This window comes from Takifugu flavidus, chromosome 13, assembly GCF_003711565.1.
Source record: "Takifugu flavidus isolate HTHZ2018 chromosome 13, ASM371156v2, whole genome shotgun sequence".
NCBI lineage: Eukaryota > Metazoa > Chordata > Actinopteri > Tetraodontiformes > Tetraodontidae > Takifugu > Takifugu flavidus.
The window spans coordinates 8195001-8215271 of NC_079532.1; the positions used below are offsets into that span (position 1 = coordinate 8195001).

The 20271-nt window shown below is 51.7% G+C and overlaps 1 protein-coding gene and 1 long non-coding RNA gene across 4 annotated transcripts in view; one reads left to right on the forward strand and one right to left on the reverse strand.

Annotated features, from left to right (window-relative positions):
* LOC130535970 (uncharacterized) overlaps positions 1 to 696 on the forward strand; it is a 3624-nt gene extending 2928 nt beyond the window's left edge. The window contains exon 3 of the long non-coding RNA XR_008953244.1: positions 469 to 696. This is a non-coding gene — a long non-coding RNA (uncharacterized LOC130535970). The remainder of the gene's footprint in view (positions 1 to 468) is intronic.
* The window catches only part of cttnbp2 (cortactin binding protein 2), a 35086-nt gene that overhangs the window by 7986 nt on the left and 6829 nt on the right, over positions 1 to 20271 (reverse strand). For all 3 annotated transcript variants that reach the window (XM_057051403.1, XM_057051404.1, XM_057051405.1), the window contains 7 exons: positions 8410 to 8640; positions 4610 to 6008; positions 3079 to 3375; positions 2095 to 2194; positions 1263 to 1413; positions 499 to 681; positions 40 to 157 (listed from right to left, as the gene is read on the reverse strand). In XM_057051403.1, the coding sequence (XP_056907383.1) occupies positions 40 to 157; positions 499 to 681; positions 1263 to 1413; positions 2095 to 2194; positions 3079 to 3375; positions 4610 to 6008; positions 8410 to 8640 (2479 nt within the window). The remainder of the gene's footprint in view (positions 1 to 39; positions 158 to 498; positions 682 to 1262; positions 1414 to 2094; positions 2195 to 3078; positions 3376 to 4609; positions 6009 to 8409; positions 8641 to 20271) is intronic.

Below are 20271 nucleotides of genomic sequence, written 5' to 3' on the forward strand. Positions count from 1 at the left end.
GACTGGATTTGCCCACCCCTGGTCTAGGAGGTCACTTACGGAGGTTCTCAAGTAGCTCCTTGCAGTCATCGGTTGCGAGGTCGTGAAGAGTGCGATTACACTTGTCTCTCCTGGAGATGTCCTGCTCACTGTGGCTGCACAGCACCCCCAGACATTCCTACACACACACACACACACACACACACACACAGTTCTGCTCAGGAATACTCCAACAACATCTCATTAAAGCTGGAAGCTCCTCATTCATATTCAGGCCCGACGCTCGTCTGGTGTCTCCTACCAGCAAGGTCAGCCGTGCCGAGGACGGGACATTAACAGAAGACAGGCTGGACGGGTTAATGCGAGTGTAGGTTAACGGGCGCAGAGAAGGATTTGACAGTGTAGACGGGTGGGGGGGGGGGAGGGAAACATCAGCACCACGATACAGCGAGTTATTTCAAACCTGTTAGTGAACCACTTCCTGTTTAGATTCAGGCGCGAGGCGACGCTGCTTCTCACCTTCAGGCCGAGCGCGGCGGCCACGTGTGCGGCCGTCCAGCCGTCGCTGTTGGCCCGGTTCAGCAGGGCGGCGGGCAGCTCCGGTGGCACGCCGGGGTCACCCTGGGCTGGGTGGCTGAGGAGGAGGCGCAGGGTATCGGCGTGTCCCGAACGCACCGCCGCATGAAGAGACGTGCAGCCGTCCTGCAGAGGACAGCCACAGACTTATGCCACATTATCAGAACTAAATGTCTTCATTGACTTGTGTGTTAATTATCTAATAAAGGATATTCTGCAGGACAGACGGCAAAATGTGCGGTCCACATTGAGAATTAACCCTCCACCCGCCTGTAAAACCATTATGTTTGACTCAACACGCCGGCCAACGTTTTCTGCAGGTCTAAAAATAAACGTGCGCTGAACGGGTCAGATATGCTATAGAGAATTTCACATGTGATTCTGTGGCTCAGATGAGAAACCAGCCTTCTAAATGTGGAACAAAGCAGCAAACTAAATATAGGCTCCTGTCACAAGCTGCCACAGCAACTAAAAGGCCCCTATGGTTGCCGTGGAGACTTGGGATGCCTGCACAGCCATTAGAGTGCACCAATCGGATGAAAGAACCCTCGATAACACTCGCAAGATGACGAGCGCGAGGGATAAAGACGAAAATGAGGTGAGGTTGAAGATTAGCTTCAGTTTCACAAAAACGAAGCTGAATTAAACCAAACTGGGAAAATTCCATGGGCGATTTTGCCGTTTAGGTTAAGTTAAGGTGGACCTACCTCGGTGGTGCGTGAGCGATCGGCTCCGGCCGTCAGCAGGACTCGGACGCAGTCCAGCCTTCCTGCCTCACAAGCCAGTAAGAGAGGCGTCTGACCGTTGGCCGCCGTTGCGTCCGCAGCAGCGCCGGCAGCCAGAAGCGCCTCCACACAGCTGGAGGAAGGAGGAAGCAAAAGAAACGTTAATGTGAAGTGTAGCTTTTGTTGGACTGGACGCCATCACAGCACTCCAGAGATGCTTTTATCCTGCATCCCATCATGCATCTGCATGGTAATTGAATATGCTATCAGGCAGCCAGCTTTAGCCTAGCCTAGCCTAGCCTAGCATCATCAATCAGCCCACACAAGCACTAAAACTGTATTTCTGTTTAGTGATAAAAACCGAGCTTGTCTGCTAACGTTAGCACTGAGTCATGACCACTGTAGAAAAGGGGATGACAGAGTGTGTGTGTGTGTGTGTGTGTGCGCATGCATGCCTGCCTGCCTTCTGGATATCCCCACTCTAAAAATAACACTGATCAGATATTACAACACTGCACATTCCCCAGCTGGTCCTGCGCATCACACACACACACACACACACACACACCACACACACACACACACACACACACACACACACACACACACACACACACACACACACACACACACACACACGGGAGCTTTGCTGGTCAATGATGCTGTGACCAGTGTTTGCCTCTCTAGTACCAGGATCGATCTTAGTCCAGATTTGAGCACTATAACCAAATTCTATTCATGATCCCCTTAAAATTGTAACTCCTCTTCTTTTTTTGAGAGGCGAGTGTGCGAGCGCAGGCGGCTGCGAGCTCACCTGCGGTGGCCGTAGGCGGCGGCCAGGTGCAAAGGTGTGAATCCGTTTTGGTGCGACACATCAGCGGGTGATCCAGAAGACAGCAGCAGCTTCACGCGCTCTGGCGGGGACAGAAAGATGCTCGCCATCAACAATCACATGACACGGTGTCTCGAAACGTGAGCAAATCAAGCAACCGTTGCCATGGATACCGTCTGTGCAGGGTATCGGTGGGGCAAACGTGCTCGTTGAACAAATTCTAAACAGCTGTGTTAGTTTGGAAAGTGAAAGAAGTGATGGGGCAGAGCTGGGATCATCGTGTGTGTGTGTGTGTGTGTGTGTGTGTGTGGTGTGTGTGTGTGTGCGTGTGTGTGTGTGTGTGTGTGTTAAAGAGCCCTCGTCTGTGCTGAGGTAGTAAAAGGTCCAGCATCACAGACCATCTCTGTTAATGGGATCAGACAGCACTCATGTGATTAAAGATTACAGCAGCACGGAGGCTCCTGACGCGCCCGGACCAGCTTCTTCTGGACTTGTTGTGGGTCGGTCTCAGGGTTTGGGGGTTAAAATCCACCTCCATGACCTTAGACGACTCATTAGTCCACCTAAATTTGAATAGTAACAGATCTGAACTGAGGATACAGACCTGGACCATCTCACTACAGAGAGACTGTTTTTTACTGTGGTAAAACACCAGGGCGGGGGGGGGTATAGAACACAAAAGGAAAGAAGTGTCGTGGGTTTGATGTCTGGAACATCCCCGTCGCGCTCAGTCTGGGACTCCCTTTTGTCTTTCAGCCCCGATCGCGCCGTTATAAAAGCGCGCAGCATCTTAACAGCGGCTTGTTTTTATCTAATTTCACACAAAGTCACCAGAGCGACGCTCCTCTGAAAACTAATCCGCTTCGCATTTAAGCCCATTTGAGGGGGAAATGGGCTCTAATTTAAGGGGATGTTGACAGACAGGGAAGTTAAAAGCACTCCAGTTAAAGAGGGGAGCTTGGTTACCTGTGTGTCCATCCTGAGCAGCAGCAAACAGCGCAGAGGTTTGGTTGAGGTTGTGGTGCGGGTGGTGAGTTCGGTCGGGATGATCGGGTTTGTTCCCCACGGCGGTGGTAGAGGAGGTGTTGACGGACGTGGAGGTGGAGGTGGTGGTGTTGGTGTTGGCGGTCGGGTCTGGTTGGTTAAGCAGCTTTGACAATAAAGTGACATTTCCCTGGGAAGCAGCTTGGGAAAGCAGGGGGCGCCTGTCCAGGGCAGCAGGCCCACCGCCGCCTAGAGAGGAGGCTACGGAGGGACACCAGCCTGCAGGGGGGAGGAGGAGCAGGAGCAGCACAGGTTAAACTGGGAGGAGGAGAGCAGGAGGAAGAGGGGGCTTCTAGAAGTGCTGAGCACGGGTGCAAGGAGGGATCGTGGGGGAACGAGAGCACACTTTAATTCCACAGAAAAATCAAGAATCGTCTCTGTCAGATCAGCAGCGGACGTTTCTTCTCGTGTTGAGCTCTTTGAAAACAAACCCGGCCCGTCGGCGTTGGCCAGGAGCGGTTACGGGCGCGAGGATTCAAAAAATGTCAAAAAGGTCGAACGAAAAATGAAACGTGCTGCTGACGGAAGAGACGCTTTCAAATGTCGCAAACACAAAAGGGACAGTTACGACATGCTATTCATGTGTAATTACAGCATTAAAATATGAAAAGCATCTGAAATGTCCCCAAAAACTCCATGTCTGCTGCAGACGGAGCGTCTAAATAGTTATTCAGAGACCTAATGTGTCAGATATTTCCTCAGACTTTTCATACCAGCGTGATTCTACAGATTATAACACGTCAGAGGAAACAACAAGAGTCTCCTTTTATCATACTCAAACATCCATCACAGAGTAACATGCAAACACCAAAAATCAAGTAAATATCAACTGAATCACAGCCAAAGAGGGGAAACAGGAAGCAGAATAAACAGGAAATGTAGTTTTAAGTTCAAAATCATTCTCCTCATCCTCACGAATAAGCAGATTTATTTATTAGGCAATATCATGCAATCATAAAATGTACAAACACTCCACTGTGGTTCTGATGCTGCATTTATGCTGGGAAGCAATCAAAAGGTGAAGCGACTGTATGAAGGAGAGCAGGAAGTGAGAGAGTGGTGGTGGCATGCTAATGGAGGAGAGGAGGGAATGGAAGGGGAGGAGTGAGAGCAGCCTCTGGCATCAGCTTCAGAGAGGACAGGGGTTATAAGTGAGAGGATCCGTCTGCTTTGCCTCGAGTCCCCGAGCAACGCAGCCAGGAGCACGTTAGCAACACGCTCTCACCGCTGGCCGCTAACGTGACGAGACAGGGAAAGGAAGGGCGTCCCGGCAGAGGACGCCTCAAGGTCGGAGGGAGAGACGGCAGAAAAGAGCGACAGGTCTCAGGAGGTGGTTTAGGACACCGGCTGGATTAATGCTGCGCTACTCTGTGCTTCATTCCTGCAGTTACAGAAATATAGTGGAAGAGATAAAGGTAGCGGAGAGGACCGGAGGGAGGTGGAGCCCTTTTACCTGATGCTGTTGCCAGGGGGCTGCCTGCTGAGGAGCGGGAACTACGGGAAGATGGAGCACTAATGGAAGAGGAGGTGGAAGGGGGGTTTATGGAGGAGGTGCTACTGACAGTGGTGACAGTGCTGACGACGGGGGGGCACTCTGCACATGCTGCTGCCGCCGGCTGCGGCCGAGGGCCCCGGCCAGGCCCCGGGGAGGGACACGAGGAGCAGGAACCCACCTGAGAGGCCGTCAGGGCTGGGACCAGGTCCAGGGCAGGTTTGGGCGGCAGCTGGGGTGTGGCTGGTTTCAGCCCAGCTGCAGGGGTGCGACTGCTGTCCCCCACCACCTTAATGGGCGGGTGAGGAGGAGAGGGGGTCTGGGAAAGCCCTGGCTTTTTTGGAGGGATGGGGGGAGGGTTTCCACGGTCAATCCTGGCCACAGTTGGTGATTTGAGGCCAATGGGGTGGCTCAGGCGGCCTGGAAAAGGGCCCCCTTCCGATGCAGAGTGGGGCAGACCCGGGCGGAGCGGTCCGCCACCTCCGGCGGGGGGGCTGGTGAACCGCGAGAGGACTTGCGTGACCGTGTGCCGCGCTTGCTGCTTGGCGGCGAAGTTGTCCCGGTTGGTAGGGGAAAGGTCACGAGCGGGAGGACTCTGGGACGCTGTGCCGTTTTGGTCCTGTTCCTGGAACTTGTAGCGCGCCGCCTGGACACGGGGGCTGACTCCGCTCGGTAAGCCGTGAGGCACTTGACCCTCTGACCCATTTTCCGCCTGCGCCAGTCCTCCCGAGCTGCTGTGGGCGATGCCCCGGCCGGGCGTCTTCGGCAGACTCAGGCCCACGTAATTGGCAGGCGTGGGTTTAACGGGTATAGCGAGGGGGTTCTTCTTGGGAAGCTCTGCCTCGGCGGGGGGCAGGTCCGTTTGGCACGATGCTGTTCGAGAGCTGACGGGCTCTGTGGTGACGGAGACGGACGTGAGCGTTTTAGGCTCGGGCGGCGCGACGGTGGCGGCGGCGGCGCCGTCCTTCCCGTCACCCTGTTCAGTCCTGAGCTGCTCCACCTGCTGCCGCAGACCCAGGCTCTCCGCCTCCTCGCGGCCCAGCCTGGCGCGCAGCTGTTCCCGCTCCGTGTCAAACTCCGACAGCTGCTTCTCCATCTTGGCCTCCATCTGCTGGCTGCGCTGCCTCTCCGTGGTCAGCTCCTCCTGCAGGCGTCCGGAGGCGCGGCCCTCCTCCTCCAGGCGGGCCTGGAGCTCGTCGAAGCGCTGCGACTCCTCGACCACCCGCGTGGCCAGTTGCTTGCACTCGCGCACCAACATCATGACGATGTGCTTGTTCTTCTCGCGCTCGTCCTTCAGCTGCGCCGTTAGCTTGCGGTGCTCCTGTTCGAGACTCTGCAGCTGCAGCTTCTCCATCTCCAGCTGAAAGAAATCACACAGGTTGATTCTTTTATCTGAAAAAGCAGAGGGGGAAAGTAGTATTTGGCGAGGTAAGGTAAACCGCCCCGTATCAAGAACTTCAGCGTGCGTTAGTGCAAGCACAGCGTTTCCCCGCTGCTTGAATTTTGATGACTTGTCAAAGCGCCGGCCTCCGTATCGGCTGCACTGCTGCTATTGTTAGCGCACAGCCAGCTTCAGGGGGAGTAACAGGGCTTAGCTGAGGCTCTCCACCCAACGGCCAAGACCCCCCCATCACCCTGACAAGCCTCGAACAAAGGTTCCGGTGACCTGCCTCCCCCGACCCTCGCCCTCCGCCACCAGCGAGCGCACTACTGGACGATGCTACGGAAGTGCACGGGGGTGGAGGCCGTTTTTCTAAAGTACAGTAAGTACTAAAACTAGCTGCTAATTGGTCGAGGATTATATCTGCTGGAGGTCAACACATCGTGTGACACACTGGGATGGACTGAACCCAGTTCAGCGGTGAACTGGCGCCTGGTCGGGCACGTGGAGGATCACAAGGCTGCGTTACAGTGCTCAACCAGTAGGTGGCTTGAGATGGTTTGAGGGAGGATGACGTGCACCAGCGACCAATCACACCAGCCATTGTCCACCTCACCAGGAACTCCATAACTGCAGCACATTTGGGAACCTGGATCTGCTTAATATGCTCCATTCTGACATTAGGAATTAATAAGAGCTTTAATGAGTGTGATAATTGCTGCAGCAGGGTGTAAAAGTGATAATTATGCGCTAGCTCGCTGGCCATTAGCTGAGGAGCGAGATAGAAACCAAACGAGTTACCACCGGCAGCAACTGGGAGAAAACAGAAACAAAGACGTCGTCGGGTAACGACGTCATTAAGAAGTTCCACCAACGGCTGGAACCTTGTTTGTTCACCATCGCGAGAGGGGGCTTCCTCACACTTCATGACTGATTCATGAGGGAGTACATGTGTCTTCATTAAGCCCGTAACCCAATTCAGCGCGCCGGGCATAAAAGTGGGCCTTCGGCTTGTCTAAGACCTCATGGATAATTCAGCAAATTATTCACAGGAGACCAAAGAGGCAGGAAAGGTAATAAAGATAGCGCATGCAGTCTACCCGGCAACCCGAAGACCCCCTCCTAGCGCAGGGAACCAGGTCCTGGAACCCTACATACTGCAAATGCATCACTGTGTGTGGAAATCATGGAATTTTCGGAACGATCCATATTCTCCTGGTTATTTTAGAGCTTTTCATTAACATTTCCTCCTGCTCCCGACGCTCCCACTGCCTGTGTAGCAAGAACACGACACCAAAGGAAGGTCTTCTCGTTTCAGCCACGGCATTATTCACAAAAATAGAAACGCCAGCGGTATCGACGAGCTCTTCGGTGTCGAGGCACGTTCACGGGAATCGGGGTTAGGGTGAGAGTCAGGGCACAGGTCGACGGCGTCCTCGCCAGCGTCTGACCACGGAAAGGAAAGTATTGGGACGCTAAACTGGAGTTTACAACTTGAGAGAAACCTCATTCATCTTTTTGAACCTTAAAACTAAGCTGTGGAGCCACAACCAGGCCTGTCTTGGCAGAAATTATAGATAATAATAATAATAATATTAATAACAACAACAACCATAATCTCAACCACTGCCACAAAAACGAGCTAAAGCCCAACCCCCCCTTCCATACCTCATCATCCATGTGGTTAAGGCACCAATTGGCTCAAAATATATCTGTTATTACAGAGTTCAGGGACGACACACACACACACACACACACCACACACACACACAACACACACACACACCACACACACACACACACACAGCTTCATATAGGATTTTCCACTCTATCACATACCCCCAATTATTCTGCCAACCTTTCACACAAACGCTGCCTCACATCGATTCTCAAGCACAGAAGGATGAAGAGAACGGGGGTGAAAAACAGGACAGAGCCATTACAGACAGGCAGAGACAGACAGGCAGAGACAGACAGGCAGAGACAGACAGGCAGAGACAGACAGGCAGAGACAGACAGGCAGAGACAGACAGGCAGAGACAGACAGACAGAGACAGACAGACAGAGACAGACAGAGACAGACAGACAGAGACAGACAGGCAGGCAGACAGACAGACAGAGACAGACAGGCAGAGACAGACAGGCAGGCAGACAGACAGGCAGATAGACAGGCATCGGGGGCTGTCCTGATACTTAGGGCCACATAATAAAATAAAGCCCAACACACTCGTTATGGACGCCCACCTAACAATCAACCGTCCAAAACAGAAACGACGCACCAGAAACGATGACGCAGCTCCGCACGTGCACGAGCACGAGCACGCCGCTGCAGTTCCCAACAGAGTTTCAGGTTGTGCAAATGGACAATAAACGTTCTCACCCTCTTCTGGCGGCTCTCGGCAGCAGCCAGCTGAGCCGACATGCGCTCCTGCATCTTCCTGCAGTGCGCCATGACGGCCTCCAGGACGGAGATGGGGCTGGAACCCATGGCCCGCCGCTCCTTGTCGCCTCCAGGGACCCCGGACTCAAAATCCCTCTGGAGAGCCAGAAAAGGGTCGGTCAGGTTGTAGTGGCCATATCGCTCCTGGAGAAACACCTCCTTCCTCTGAGCCTAGAGAGAAAAGAAGAGGAGCGTTTAATCTGGGAATTCTGGGCTTTAATTGGTCTCAGTCGGTGCGTTTCTCCCTTTCATTAGATCAGAACCCCCCTCGTTTACACCAAAGGAACCTCTTCACAACCATTTACCAGGAATGGCGCCACTTTCTGACTGCGCAGGCTTGATGTGACATCATTCCTGCCACATCCTCAGCTTTCCCCGGAGCGGTCGGCTGTTTTAGCGCCGATTCCCGAGGGGAAAACACAACTATCTCCATTTGGAGCTCGGGAGAACGTGCAGAAGCTGCTCCAGCACGCGCCACCCTTTCACCTCGCCCTCCCGCCACAGGTTCTCCGAAACAACCAGCAGAACTCTGCCCTCCTCCATGTCGAAACAGGCCCGAACACAACTCTGGATGGGTCTCGGCTTACTGGAAGCTTCCGGCACGGCTGAAAACTGCTGCACAGCTGTGGCCGCTCGTGTCACCATCCGTCTTCTGAGCTCGACCGCCGGCAGAACGTAAATACGACGGTGACCAGCGGATGAATCAGAGCACAGAAATGAGGCGCGGAACACTCGGCGCGACATGACGGAGGGCTTTGCCGCGATTGTCCTGGCGTGACGTCCACTCTGGAACAATCCAAGCATGGACCGATAAATCTCCTGATAATACAGTGGCTGCGTGTCACATGAGGCTTCTGTGTTGCCCAATAAACAGCTGAAGGATCAAGTCATCTAATTCTGTGGGTGAGCAAATCAGGACGAAGCACCGATTAAAACAAAAATCGGCGAGGCACAAACATTTGGAGGCTTTGAATGTGGAGGCGAGGGAAGGAACGCCAGGGAAGAACGGGAGCAGGACGCGGGAAGGCGTGCCGGCTGGCTTGGCCAAAGAAGGAGATGTAGAGGAGCGAGACTCGTAAACACGCGTGCGCGCAGAAGAAAAACACACTTCACGTTTTCTTTACGGCGTGTTTACACTGACTGACCATCCAGAGCGGCGTGCGTCTCAAACACGCCGTTAGAAGAGAACATTTCCCTCTTCGGAGCCTCCAAAGCGACGACGTCCTGCGACGGCTGGAGCCGCAGTTGGTATTTAGTGTATGTTGGGCAACATTTTACCGGTTGTGTGGCAAAAATCTTTACAACTTCAGCCCAGCCTCGCTTCCTGTTCGGAGCTATGCTAACGCTCATCAATATTTACTGGTCGCGCTGCACGGGGGTCACAGGTCGCCCTATTAGGCTGCCCCAGTTGGAGCCAAATCCTTTGAGATCTCATCAGCTGTCAAACACCAAATCCCCTGGAGGCTCCATTATTGATCCCACAGATCCGCTGGTTGTTGTTAGAGAGGAGAGAAAAAAGAATCTTCAGATATACAAGCACATGGCGTCTGCTAGCATGTTTCCAGCAGGTTCCGCACATCAATTCAGGTGGTTTCTGACACATTTGGACCAGGATGCTGTGCACCGCTGAGGTATTTACAAATGCAGCATTGGTGGAGGGCTTTGAGAGAGTATTATTAGCATCAACCTTTACCGGCATGCAGCACTCGCTGGGTGATAGGGTTCAGGGAAGTGGGCCAGAATTGAGAGAATCAGAAACGGATCGCTGCAGGAGGAGATGAAAAAAGGGGAGGAGGACGCTGCCAGGAAGGACGGAGAGAAAGACGAGGCGGCTAAATAACAAAACCCGCAAGTGGGCCACGCACGGCCCTCAGGAGAAGCAACCTGAGGGGACTTGAAGGGCTACAAGAGCAGCAGTTGTCTCTTTTTCTGTGTCACCCAAGCTGATATCCAAGGAGAAGCTGCGTGAGGCTAAAAGATGCAGAAGATGTGAGGAAGGATTTGAGTATTATGGGAAACTGTGTCGATCAGGAGCTTTTCAGGAAGAATCTGACCAATTAATCTGGAGAACCCATTTATGCAAACGCCATCCCATCGTCTGCGAGCATGATGTGTACAATTAATTAGACAAATCCCATTAAAATGACTAATCAAAGGCGGCTTAATGTCCCGTCCATCGTGTGTTTATGCAAAATAAATTAAAATAGAACACCCGATCAAGGTGCCTCTCTCTTTTAGAGCTTACGGGCAAACAAACCTGTCATAATACCTGAAAAGTGTCCGGAAATCGCAGTTGCCATGACAACATAGATCAAAAGTGCTTAATAAACTTCGGTCATCGGGGCTCCCAGTCGATTTAGCGGGCGTAACTTTGTGTTCCCTCCTCTTGGGCCATTCAGAAGCCACTTAAATCTTCCCTTTGGTTGTTGTTCTGTTGTTGTTTGTTGCCGACCAAAGCTTCCCAACGGTTGTTGACCCTGTATTTATACCAACATATGTTTACTTGTGCACCGATTGTGCCTCAAAACATCATTTAGGCTTTTTGAGACCCTTCCTGTGCTGCTGCTCTCCCAGAGAACAGTCGTGTCGATACATCGACCTTTCCCTCCACGGGTTCTGGTCTCGGCTACGCTGGGTCGGCTCGCCGTGGCGAACCGTTCAGTCCCGCCTTCAACCGTCGAGCGCGTCGCCATCGGGGGAGTCTATGAAATGTTTTTGGGTGAAACGATGCCCAACAGTCTGCTTATTTCTTTACAGTCTTATTGGAATGTAAAGATCAATAGATGCTGCTCTGCATGGTTCAAAAGAACCGGACCTAATCAGTTAATGAAGCAGGGGCGTGTCTGGGACATTAGGCCCAATGATCCAATCAGACCGATGCGCTGCCTCCTCGGTCTGTAGCCGCTACACCAGATGATGCGGCAGAGTAAATAATTCATGGTGCAGGAGATGAATCCGGATTCTGGTTCTTCATGTTTGCCCCCCCCCCATGCGTCTCGACGGTGCAGCTTTAATATACACAGAAATATCCAGATGTTGACTCTAGATGAGGGGGTTTGGGTTGGGCTGACCTCCCAGATGTCTCCAATCAACCTGGGCCTCATCCGTCATTCACCCACACACCAGTCAGCCAGTCAGCCAGTCAGTCAGTCAGTCAGTTGCTACAGGAATGACGCAGTGAGGCTGCTCGAACTTCCACTGGGGATCAAATCAGAATGGAGGAACCAGGAACAGTGAGGAGGCACCAAATAAAAAACAGGAATTAGGTGCTGGAGAGTCTGACCTCCAGGCTCTAAAGCCTAATATTTATATTTTCCGATTGAATTTGTCAAAAAAGCCCCTAAAAAACGTCCCTCCTGATAACGATGGCGTCCGTTCCAGGGCGAGTTTCAGCAGAGCGCAAAGCTTCAGAGAGAGACGAAAGCAGCAAAAGACGGATGACGGTTGAGGGAGGGATCACGGAGGGGGTGGGAAACGAGCTACGGTCAAGTCTCTCCTCCGTCAGGCTGCGCTCACACACACCAAAGTGACGTTACGCAACGCGCTGGAAGTTCAAAGTGCGACTGATCCTCGTCTTCATCACCCAAAAGCCGGGCTCACGCCTCATTTCACCACGTGGGAAAGGCAGCGGGAGACATGTTGGGAATTCCTGGTTGGAGGCGGCGCGTGACGCTCTTCCCTCCACCGAAGGAGAGCTCTTTGATCCCGGCGATTCCTTCTGATACGTCGCCGACGGATGTCGGGCCTAATTTTACTTCAAACCGCTGAAAAAAGACAAAGTTTAGCAGGCCGATGTCGAGGCAACGCTGCTTCCCGCCTTCCACTGGGATGGATGTCAGGTGGGGGAGGGCAGCAAAACAATCCCGCTAATGTAAAGACGGCTAAGTTCTGGTTCTGTGCCACCAGCAGGAGGTTCCAGATGCAACTGTAGAAACTCTTATGTTCATCATGCCGCTGACACACATCCATAAATCCGGCAGCAGTAATTATTCTACTAATCAATAACTAGTCTGTGGCCTTCGGTATTGATATTGTGGCCAACTGCAGAGTTCAGCAACAGTTTTAACAAGGAAGCAGGTGGAAATCTATCTAAATCTATACATTTTAGGTCATTTCCTCGTTAACAGGAGCTGATAGAAACACACAGATGAGCCCGTTACATGTGTTGCTATGCAGAACACACACTGGAGGAGCCACGACGCTGGGATATTTTTACCCAGAATCCCACGTGGCTGCAGCTTTTTCTACTCATGTTTACCGAGATCAGCTGACGGCCTGGATGAAAGTTTGATGAGGGACCACTGTACACACACACACACACACACACACACACACACACACACACACACACACTTATTCTACAATTCTCTCTTTCACACAACGACCAATAACGATCAAGCTTCTGGGACTTCCGAAGCAGCTCTCAGAATCCTTCAGTCACACAATGCATACATTGTGGGTTGCTATGAGACGCTGAATGTCAGCCAACCCCCCGCTAGAGACGGGAGGCAGCGTGAGAACAGTTGAAGCTGCGAGACTTGTCACTCGCCCTCCTCGAACGGCTCCAGCTTTTGGACCCCCTTCGGACCGGGGACCAACGATGCGAGACACGAGGGGTGGACGCCGTGTGTGAACCTCGGCCTCATCAGGATGTGAATTACACACGCAAACGTCCGACCTCAAACTTAACGGAATTGAGAGGCCTAAAAAGGGAAGTGTAGCCTCGGTCTGAGCTACACACGCAGCATCTCTGAATGACCCGCAAAGCTAACGCAGAGTTAACTAGGTACAGTCAGATAACAACTAGCTTTCTGGACACCTCAAGGGTTCACACACACACACACACACACTCTCTCTCTCACACACACACACAACACACACACACACACACACACCACACACACACACACACACACACACACACACACACACTTCAGCTACACAACATGCACATTTTAAAACTACGATGCGAAGGGGGGAAACCTGAGACAAAAGGGACCGAGGCAAGTGTTTCATTTAAGGGATGTAAACACACAGATTGTATTAGATGCCACCCCCCCCCCCACACACACACACACACACACACACTGAGCATGACTTGCAGCTGTGTGTCTCTGCTGCCCAGTACAGTCAGCTCCTTATGGCCTATTTTTATCTTTAATGCCACAGTAAACCAACCCAGGCCTGCTGCTTGATTAAGCCTCACAGTCCCTGTGGGCAACAGCACAAAAAGCCCCCCCCCCCCCCTCCCCCTCCCCCCACAGAACATCTGATCGGGAACTGGAAGTGTGTTTATTACATATTCCACGTGTGCGCGTGTGTGTGTGTGTGTGTGTGCTCAAGAGTTTGTGGAGCAGTCATGCAAATGCATCTTTTATTCTGATTAAATGTGTGTCAGCATTTATTTTCAGCTGATTTAACTGCACAATGGGGGAAAAACCCACAAAGGCCAACAGGCACACGCTGAACACACACAGGCACCCCGTTAAAGCATGTACACACACGCACACACACACACACACACACACACACACACACACACAGACACACACATGAGTACTGAGACCAAAATGGGGGCAAATTAGCTGAAAATATATATCTTACTGTTGTAGTTAAGAGAAGAATGAGTGCACGCTGCACTCACACACACACACACACTCTCATACACACACACCAGGGTAAACACTGAACCTGTGTGTCAGCTGTCAGGGCTGCTGAGCTCTGTGATTTTTAACTGATGGGTGATATCAGAGAAGCTGTTGGATACAATCCTCTTGGATGGCACCTTGCTCTCTTATTCTAGACATGCGTGCACACACACACACACACACACACACACACGTACGTACACATACACACAGAAAACCCAACAGTGATGCCCAAGACAGAAGCTATAATATTCTCTGAAAGAAGCAGCAGCACATTTTTCCAGAAAACACTTTAAACATGAAATAACCTGAAAACCAAGTGATCGCTTGTCCAGCAAAGCCTTCAGGACCGAAGCTTCTATTTATAGAACATCCCCAGAGAGCAGGTTATGACCAAAAGACAAAAGAAACGCTGCTGAGGAATGAGTGTGTTCCAACAAACCCCTGCAAAAACCCCAAAAAGCTTCTGCTGCACGAAACTAGCTGAGCAGAATTTGGTGGAATGTTTGATCCCACCTGCAGCACTGGTTACCTTCAGAGCTACTTTAATGCTAAAGGCATTAAAAAAAAGCCATTTTAATCAGCTTTAAATGCTATTTTAATTTAAGTGAAAAGCGAATGAGCGAAGGGGGCGCTGAGGGGATCAGCCCCTCGCAGACATCAGGAGGAACGTGTAAAGCCACAGCTGGGGGCTCCTGCTGAAGAGCCTGAAGACGCTGGCTGCCTGCTCTCCTGTGCATGGGGGGGGGGGGATTAACGGCCAGCTTTTAACGTTTCTGCCACTTAACTCCTTATATCTAAAGTGACCCGCAAGGAACTGGGATTACTGGCTCAGTCAAGTTCAAAAACAATAATTATATACACACACGTCACTTTCTTAGCTGCAAAATATCCACGTTTCTTCATCATTGAGATGTTTTATTAGTATCAGAGAAACAAACGTTAAAAGCCGATTTATTGTCGGGCTGATGTGGGGGAGGGGCGCTGGCAGAAGGTGAATCCTTGAAAACGAGGGTTCTTCCCGATCCTCCAACCCCCCCACTGAGCACTGCAACTAGATAAAAGCAGAATCCAAACATGGACTTGATGGAGTTGGACAGTTCTGGGAAACATTTGTTCACTCATGTTTGGTGGCTTCCGACTGTAATTAAAGGGGCCAAAAGGTTGAGTACAATCTGCAAACGGCATCAGATTTAGGGAGGAAAGGGAGAAGTTGCACCCGCAGTAGTCGTGTCCTTGTGCTCCCCTTCCCCACGTCCTCTCTCTTCAGAGCCGACACACAAGTTTCCTGTGAGAAATCGCTCCCTGGCAGCTCCGAGCAAGAATCGGCTTTCGGCTCCAAGAAAAACTAACTCCACATTAGAGCGTGAACCTCAACTTAATCTTTGAGCCCAGAGTCCTAAACCTTAAGTGCCATTTTGGTTTCTGGCGGAAGGCGCGCGCCGGCCAAAACCTCCACCACGCCGTGCTAAAGCGTTCTCTCTGCAGGTTGAAACCCAAACTGGTCATCAGGAGACTGAAACACTGGCAGGGACGCAACCATTGGCCCAACACGCCCCCGGTCCACTCCCAATGCCCCCGCCGTTTACAAAAAAATGCATACTGGGGCTTCCCATAAAGAGACCGCACTTTAATGACGCGGCGCCTCCTGGCAGCGGTAAAAACAACAGCTCGCTGCGCTGAATTAAAACAGTGTGGGAAGGGTGGAAAAAAAAGAATCCTGCCCGGTGATGGAGGCTTGTGGTGGAGCAGCAAAAAGGGCTCCGGTTCGATCGTAATCGGGTCAGAACGACTCCACCAGGGCTCGGCCTGATGAGGGAAGAAAGCTGTGGAAAAACAATTGAATTAAAGCTCCGCTTGTGGAATCCTTCCCTCCTCGGCGCTTCATATCTGGCTGCGAAAGACGAGTTTATGCTGATCCAGAACTGCTCAGCAATTCGGTTTAAATGAATAAAAACAACAGCGGCGGATTCTTCCGATCGGCACGTCTGCATCCGGGAAAGAAAACTAATTAGAGTGACGATGGGGACTGAATAGAGGCCGGCACAGGCGAGAACCGGGCTCAAGAGAAATTTGGTTTGAATGAATGACGTCACCAGATTGTCAATAAGCTTGTGAAGCATGAGGTCGGGTTCCTACACAGCTGAATAGCCTGGTTATTAACGACACTAAAGGGCGTAAACAGCAATTTTAGTGTATCCTTCACACACGCAGACAGTGTAATTAAGGAATTTACAAGCTGGCTTATACCCGCTAGGTCCCTCATGATGTTATTTTATTCATCCATCTTCTGGAAAGTGCAGCGTGTTCCTAACCAGGGGTGGGATTGAACCGCGTTGAAGATAATCCCGGGTTTTGACATGCATTTCATTTCTGAGGCTCCTCCAGATGTGTCCTCCGGTCTCCTGTCAGGATGAGAAACTCCTGACGTGTCGCCCGGCAACTTTCTCCCCGCCGACGCACAATCGTTCTGTTGATTTGAGCAGAAATTGACGTCTGGGGAGAGAACAGAGCGGCCCCAGTGTCCCCGGAGCTTTGCGTCTAGACAAAGCAGCAACTGTGCTCGGGCAGAACTCGCAGCCCCTCCTCGACAGCACTTTCTGCACCCACAGTCAGTCACGACCTCCGCCCCCCTCCCTGGACAAAGTGTTCTGATGTCCTGATAACACGACGGCAACAAATTACGCCGGGAAAAGAAAAGTTGTCGGATCGGAGAGGAATGTGAGGGAAACCAAAGCAGATGGAGAGCCGGAGCAGCTACCCAGTGCTTCTAAATCTAATTGCTTTCACTACAATGCATCATCACTTTGGGGGGGGTGCATAACGCTGCAGGGAGGTGTGATCGATTAATGGCTGAAATGGAAGAAGAGGTAGAGGTCTGGTCCCCCCACAGTGACTCATCTAAAAACAGCCAAAAGTTGAAGAAATCGGTGCTTGACGATGGTTCAAACTATGTAAACTTGTGGTAAATTTACTGGCCTGAATCTGATCATTCATTTACAACCCGTTTACCACATTTACCACCAGCACCGGGGTCACAGAGGACGTCACATGGTACCTGCATCTGGGCTCATTTTCTCCAGTTAAACCGCTTCACTTTATTCCGCGATAACCTGGAAAGTTGCCGCGCTTCCCTCCGATGCCTCTGGCGGTGGCAGCGGGTTATCGGGCCCGGCAGATGACCGCAAATATTTCGCGCACGGCAGAGAAGAGAGACAAAAGGTGGCGTGAGATGGAAAACCAAACAACAGAACACATATTTTTAGTTTCTGGTAACCCGAAGTCGGCCGCTCTCATTCTGCTCCAGCTGAACACCCACACTGTTACACCTGAAGGCACGGATGCAAAGAGCCCAGACGTGTGTGTGTGTGTGTGTGTGTGTGTGTGTGTGTGTGTGTGTGTGTGTGTGTGTGTGTGTTTCCACCTGTCGCAGGCTCCGTACACACGCATTTAACACGCCGTGTCCAACGTATTCTGTTCGGATTTCCAAAAATTCCTCATAAGTCGACACTTTCTGGCATCTCCATTTCTTATTACATTGATGACAGTGTGTGTGTGTGTGTGTGTGTGTGTGTGTGTGTGTGTCCTCATGTCGTGATGCTCTCATCACACAGCAGCCACGTCGTTACCGACCAATAAGAACCTGGAGGTCTAGTTTGGAAGGATGAGGAGGCAGCTGAAGAACAAGGACGCTCAAGCAGCCAAATAAATGAATAAAAAAAGATCTGTCAAAAACAAATTACAGGGTTAAAAAGAGCAGGGAAACTCAAATCAGAGAGTCGAACGTATACATGTGCTCCATATACGAGGAGGGCAGCAGGAAAATAAGCTGCCAAGGCTGAATTATTTAATAAAAGGATAATTACGCCGCCTAATGAGCCTCTCCGACGCCTCAAATCAGCCAAGTTAAAGCTGGAAAAACCCAACACGACGGGGTTCTCTCCCAGATCTTGTGTTAAAGAACCTGGGATGGTCAAACTGTAGATTCATCAACAATGGACGATCATTTTGGAACAATTTCCAACAGAAGCAGCGAACCAGCCGATCCGGCGTCCGCTTCCACACGACCTGCTGCGCTGGGGGCTCTGGTCCCACGTGGGTGAGTGCACGGCTAAAGCACTTCCCATAAAAGCAGACATCCTATAAAGTAACTGCATCAAGGATGCGGCGTGAGGGGAGGATGAGGAATGAAATATAGGCCTGTGTAGGACTGGGGGAGGGGAGGGGGGGGGGGGTCACATTTGGAAAGAGAGGATTAAGAGAGGGAAGAGAGAGAGGATGGCTGCCGTGACCCATTTTACAGCACTTCGCTGAGCGCTCGTTTTAGTTATTTCAAGATATTTCGCATGTAAGAGGACATACATGAGGCACTGATGGAGCTTCCGATCCGATCCTCCGATCCGATCCTCCGATCCCCCGATCCCGACCCCCCCCCAATGCCGATCAATGAAATATGAGAACATGAACCAAAACAACGTCCGACGTTTGAGATTCTGGACATTTTGTAAAAGAATACAGGTGCACAGAAAGCGCACGCGCAGCCGCTCAGACATGCTCTTTCAACTCCGAGACAGCCCCACCCCCCACCCCCAGCCCCCCAGGAAGGATCCCATCTGACAGCACTTCAAACACCAGCGAGAAGAAAAAAAAAAAAAAAAAGAAGTCATGACAAGCAGATCTCCAGAGACGCCAACTAATGGGCCGTACCACTTCCAGTTTAGAATGGGGGGGAGGAAGTGGTGGAGATGTGCTGCGATACTACAGTCCCAGTGTTGGGGGGGGGGGGGGGGTCAGAGCATCATGGGATTGGCAGTCATTTTCAACACAATTCATAACAGCCTGAGGGGATGAGATTTGGATTATCACATCAGCGTTTCCCTGACGACACCAAACCGCCGGAGATCTGCTCATACTTCGGCCCGACGAGCGGCGAAGCGAGCGGCGTGACGGAGGAAGAGCAGAACGGGCGGTGCAAAAGGCCGTTCTAGCCTCATTGCTAAGTGCTGTCAGTGGGTGGCAGTGAAACATGAGCCTGGGAGCTCGCAAAGAACGGGGGGGGGTGGGGTGTTACTGGTTGCTAGGCAGCCCACCGATCAGATGCTGCGTGCTACAGAAAGGGTTAAAACCAGGGGTGAACGTGTACAAAAGCCTCGGTTTTAGATTGAGCATCACAGCTTCGTCAGACTTCATGCTGGTTCAAACAAGCTTCTAACTAACCAAATTTACAGTCCAAATCCTGCCGGGGGAGAAACGCTTCTCTCGGGCCACCGAACCGGGCTCAAAAAGATGGGTCGGACGAGGATGAAAAGCTTATTTCATCTACATCTAAGGAGGCTCCAAATGCAGCTTGGGGTCGTTCTCGTTGACTTTTTAAAACAACAGGGATGCTGCGCAGAGCTGGGCAGAAGGTAGCCGAGCCAAGGACCCACTTGTGGGGAAAAGAGCTGAACAAACAGTTAAAAAGACAAACGCGGCGCTGAGTGTGTGTGTGAGCGAGCGAGCGTGTGTGTAGGTAGAGCTGGAAAAGCCCAGCAACAGGGCATGCCTTAAATAGCTAGATGGTCAGAGATAATGTGACACTGGAGAAAGCTGGATGGCCCGGGGCATGTGTTGTGTTGCGCTAAGCATGTGCGAGCTTCGTGAGCTGGCCTGGTCATATGGCAGATCACGTGACCTCCCCGGGAGGCCCGTCCACATCAGGACGGCCGTCCGACCCATGCGGTTGATCGAAGACGGCAATAGAGCGCGGCGTTCTGTTCAGATACACGGTTAAAGTAGTAAAATGCTGTCAAATCTGGCTAACGTGTGTCAGCGAGGCAGGAGCAGCCGTAGCCACGTGAGCAAACGCCGCCATCAGATCTGGGCGGCTCCATCAGGAGGACTCGCACTTCTTATAGGGTGTAACGCTTCCACAGTTGGAAACTGTGCATCATTCTTTTTAAAAAGGGAACCGATGACTGCGCGGCAGCGACCCGGCGGCGCAGCCGTACGTCACACGAGTTCATCGAGACAAAGAAAGACCAGAAGCCGTCAGCTCTGAAGGATCTGGGGAACAGAACAGAATTAGCCACCTAAAGGTTAGCGAGCGGCGATCGTTCCTCCTCTCGACGCCGAGCAGCTGAATAGCAGAGAAGCGTTTATGAGCAAATGCAGA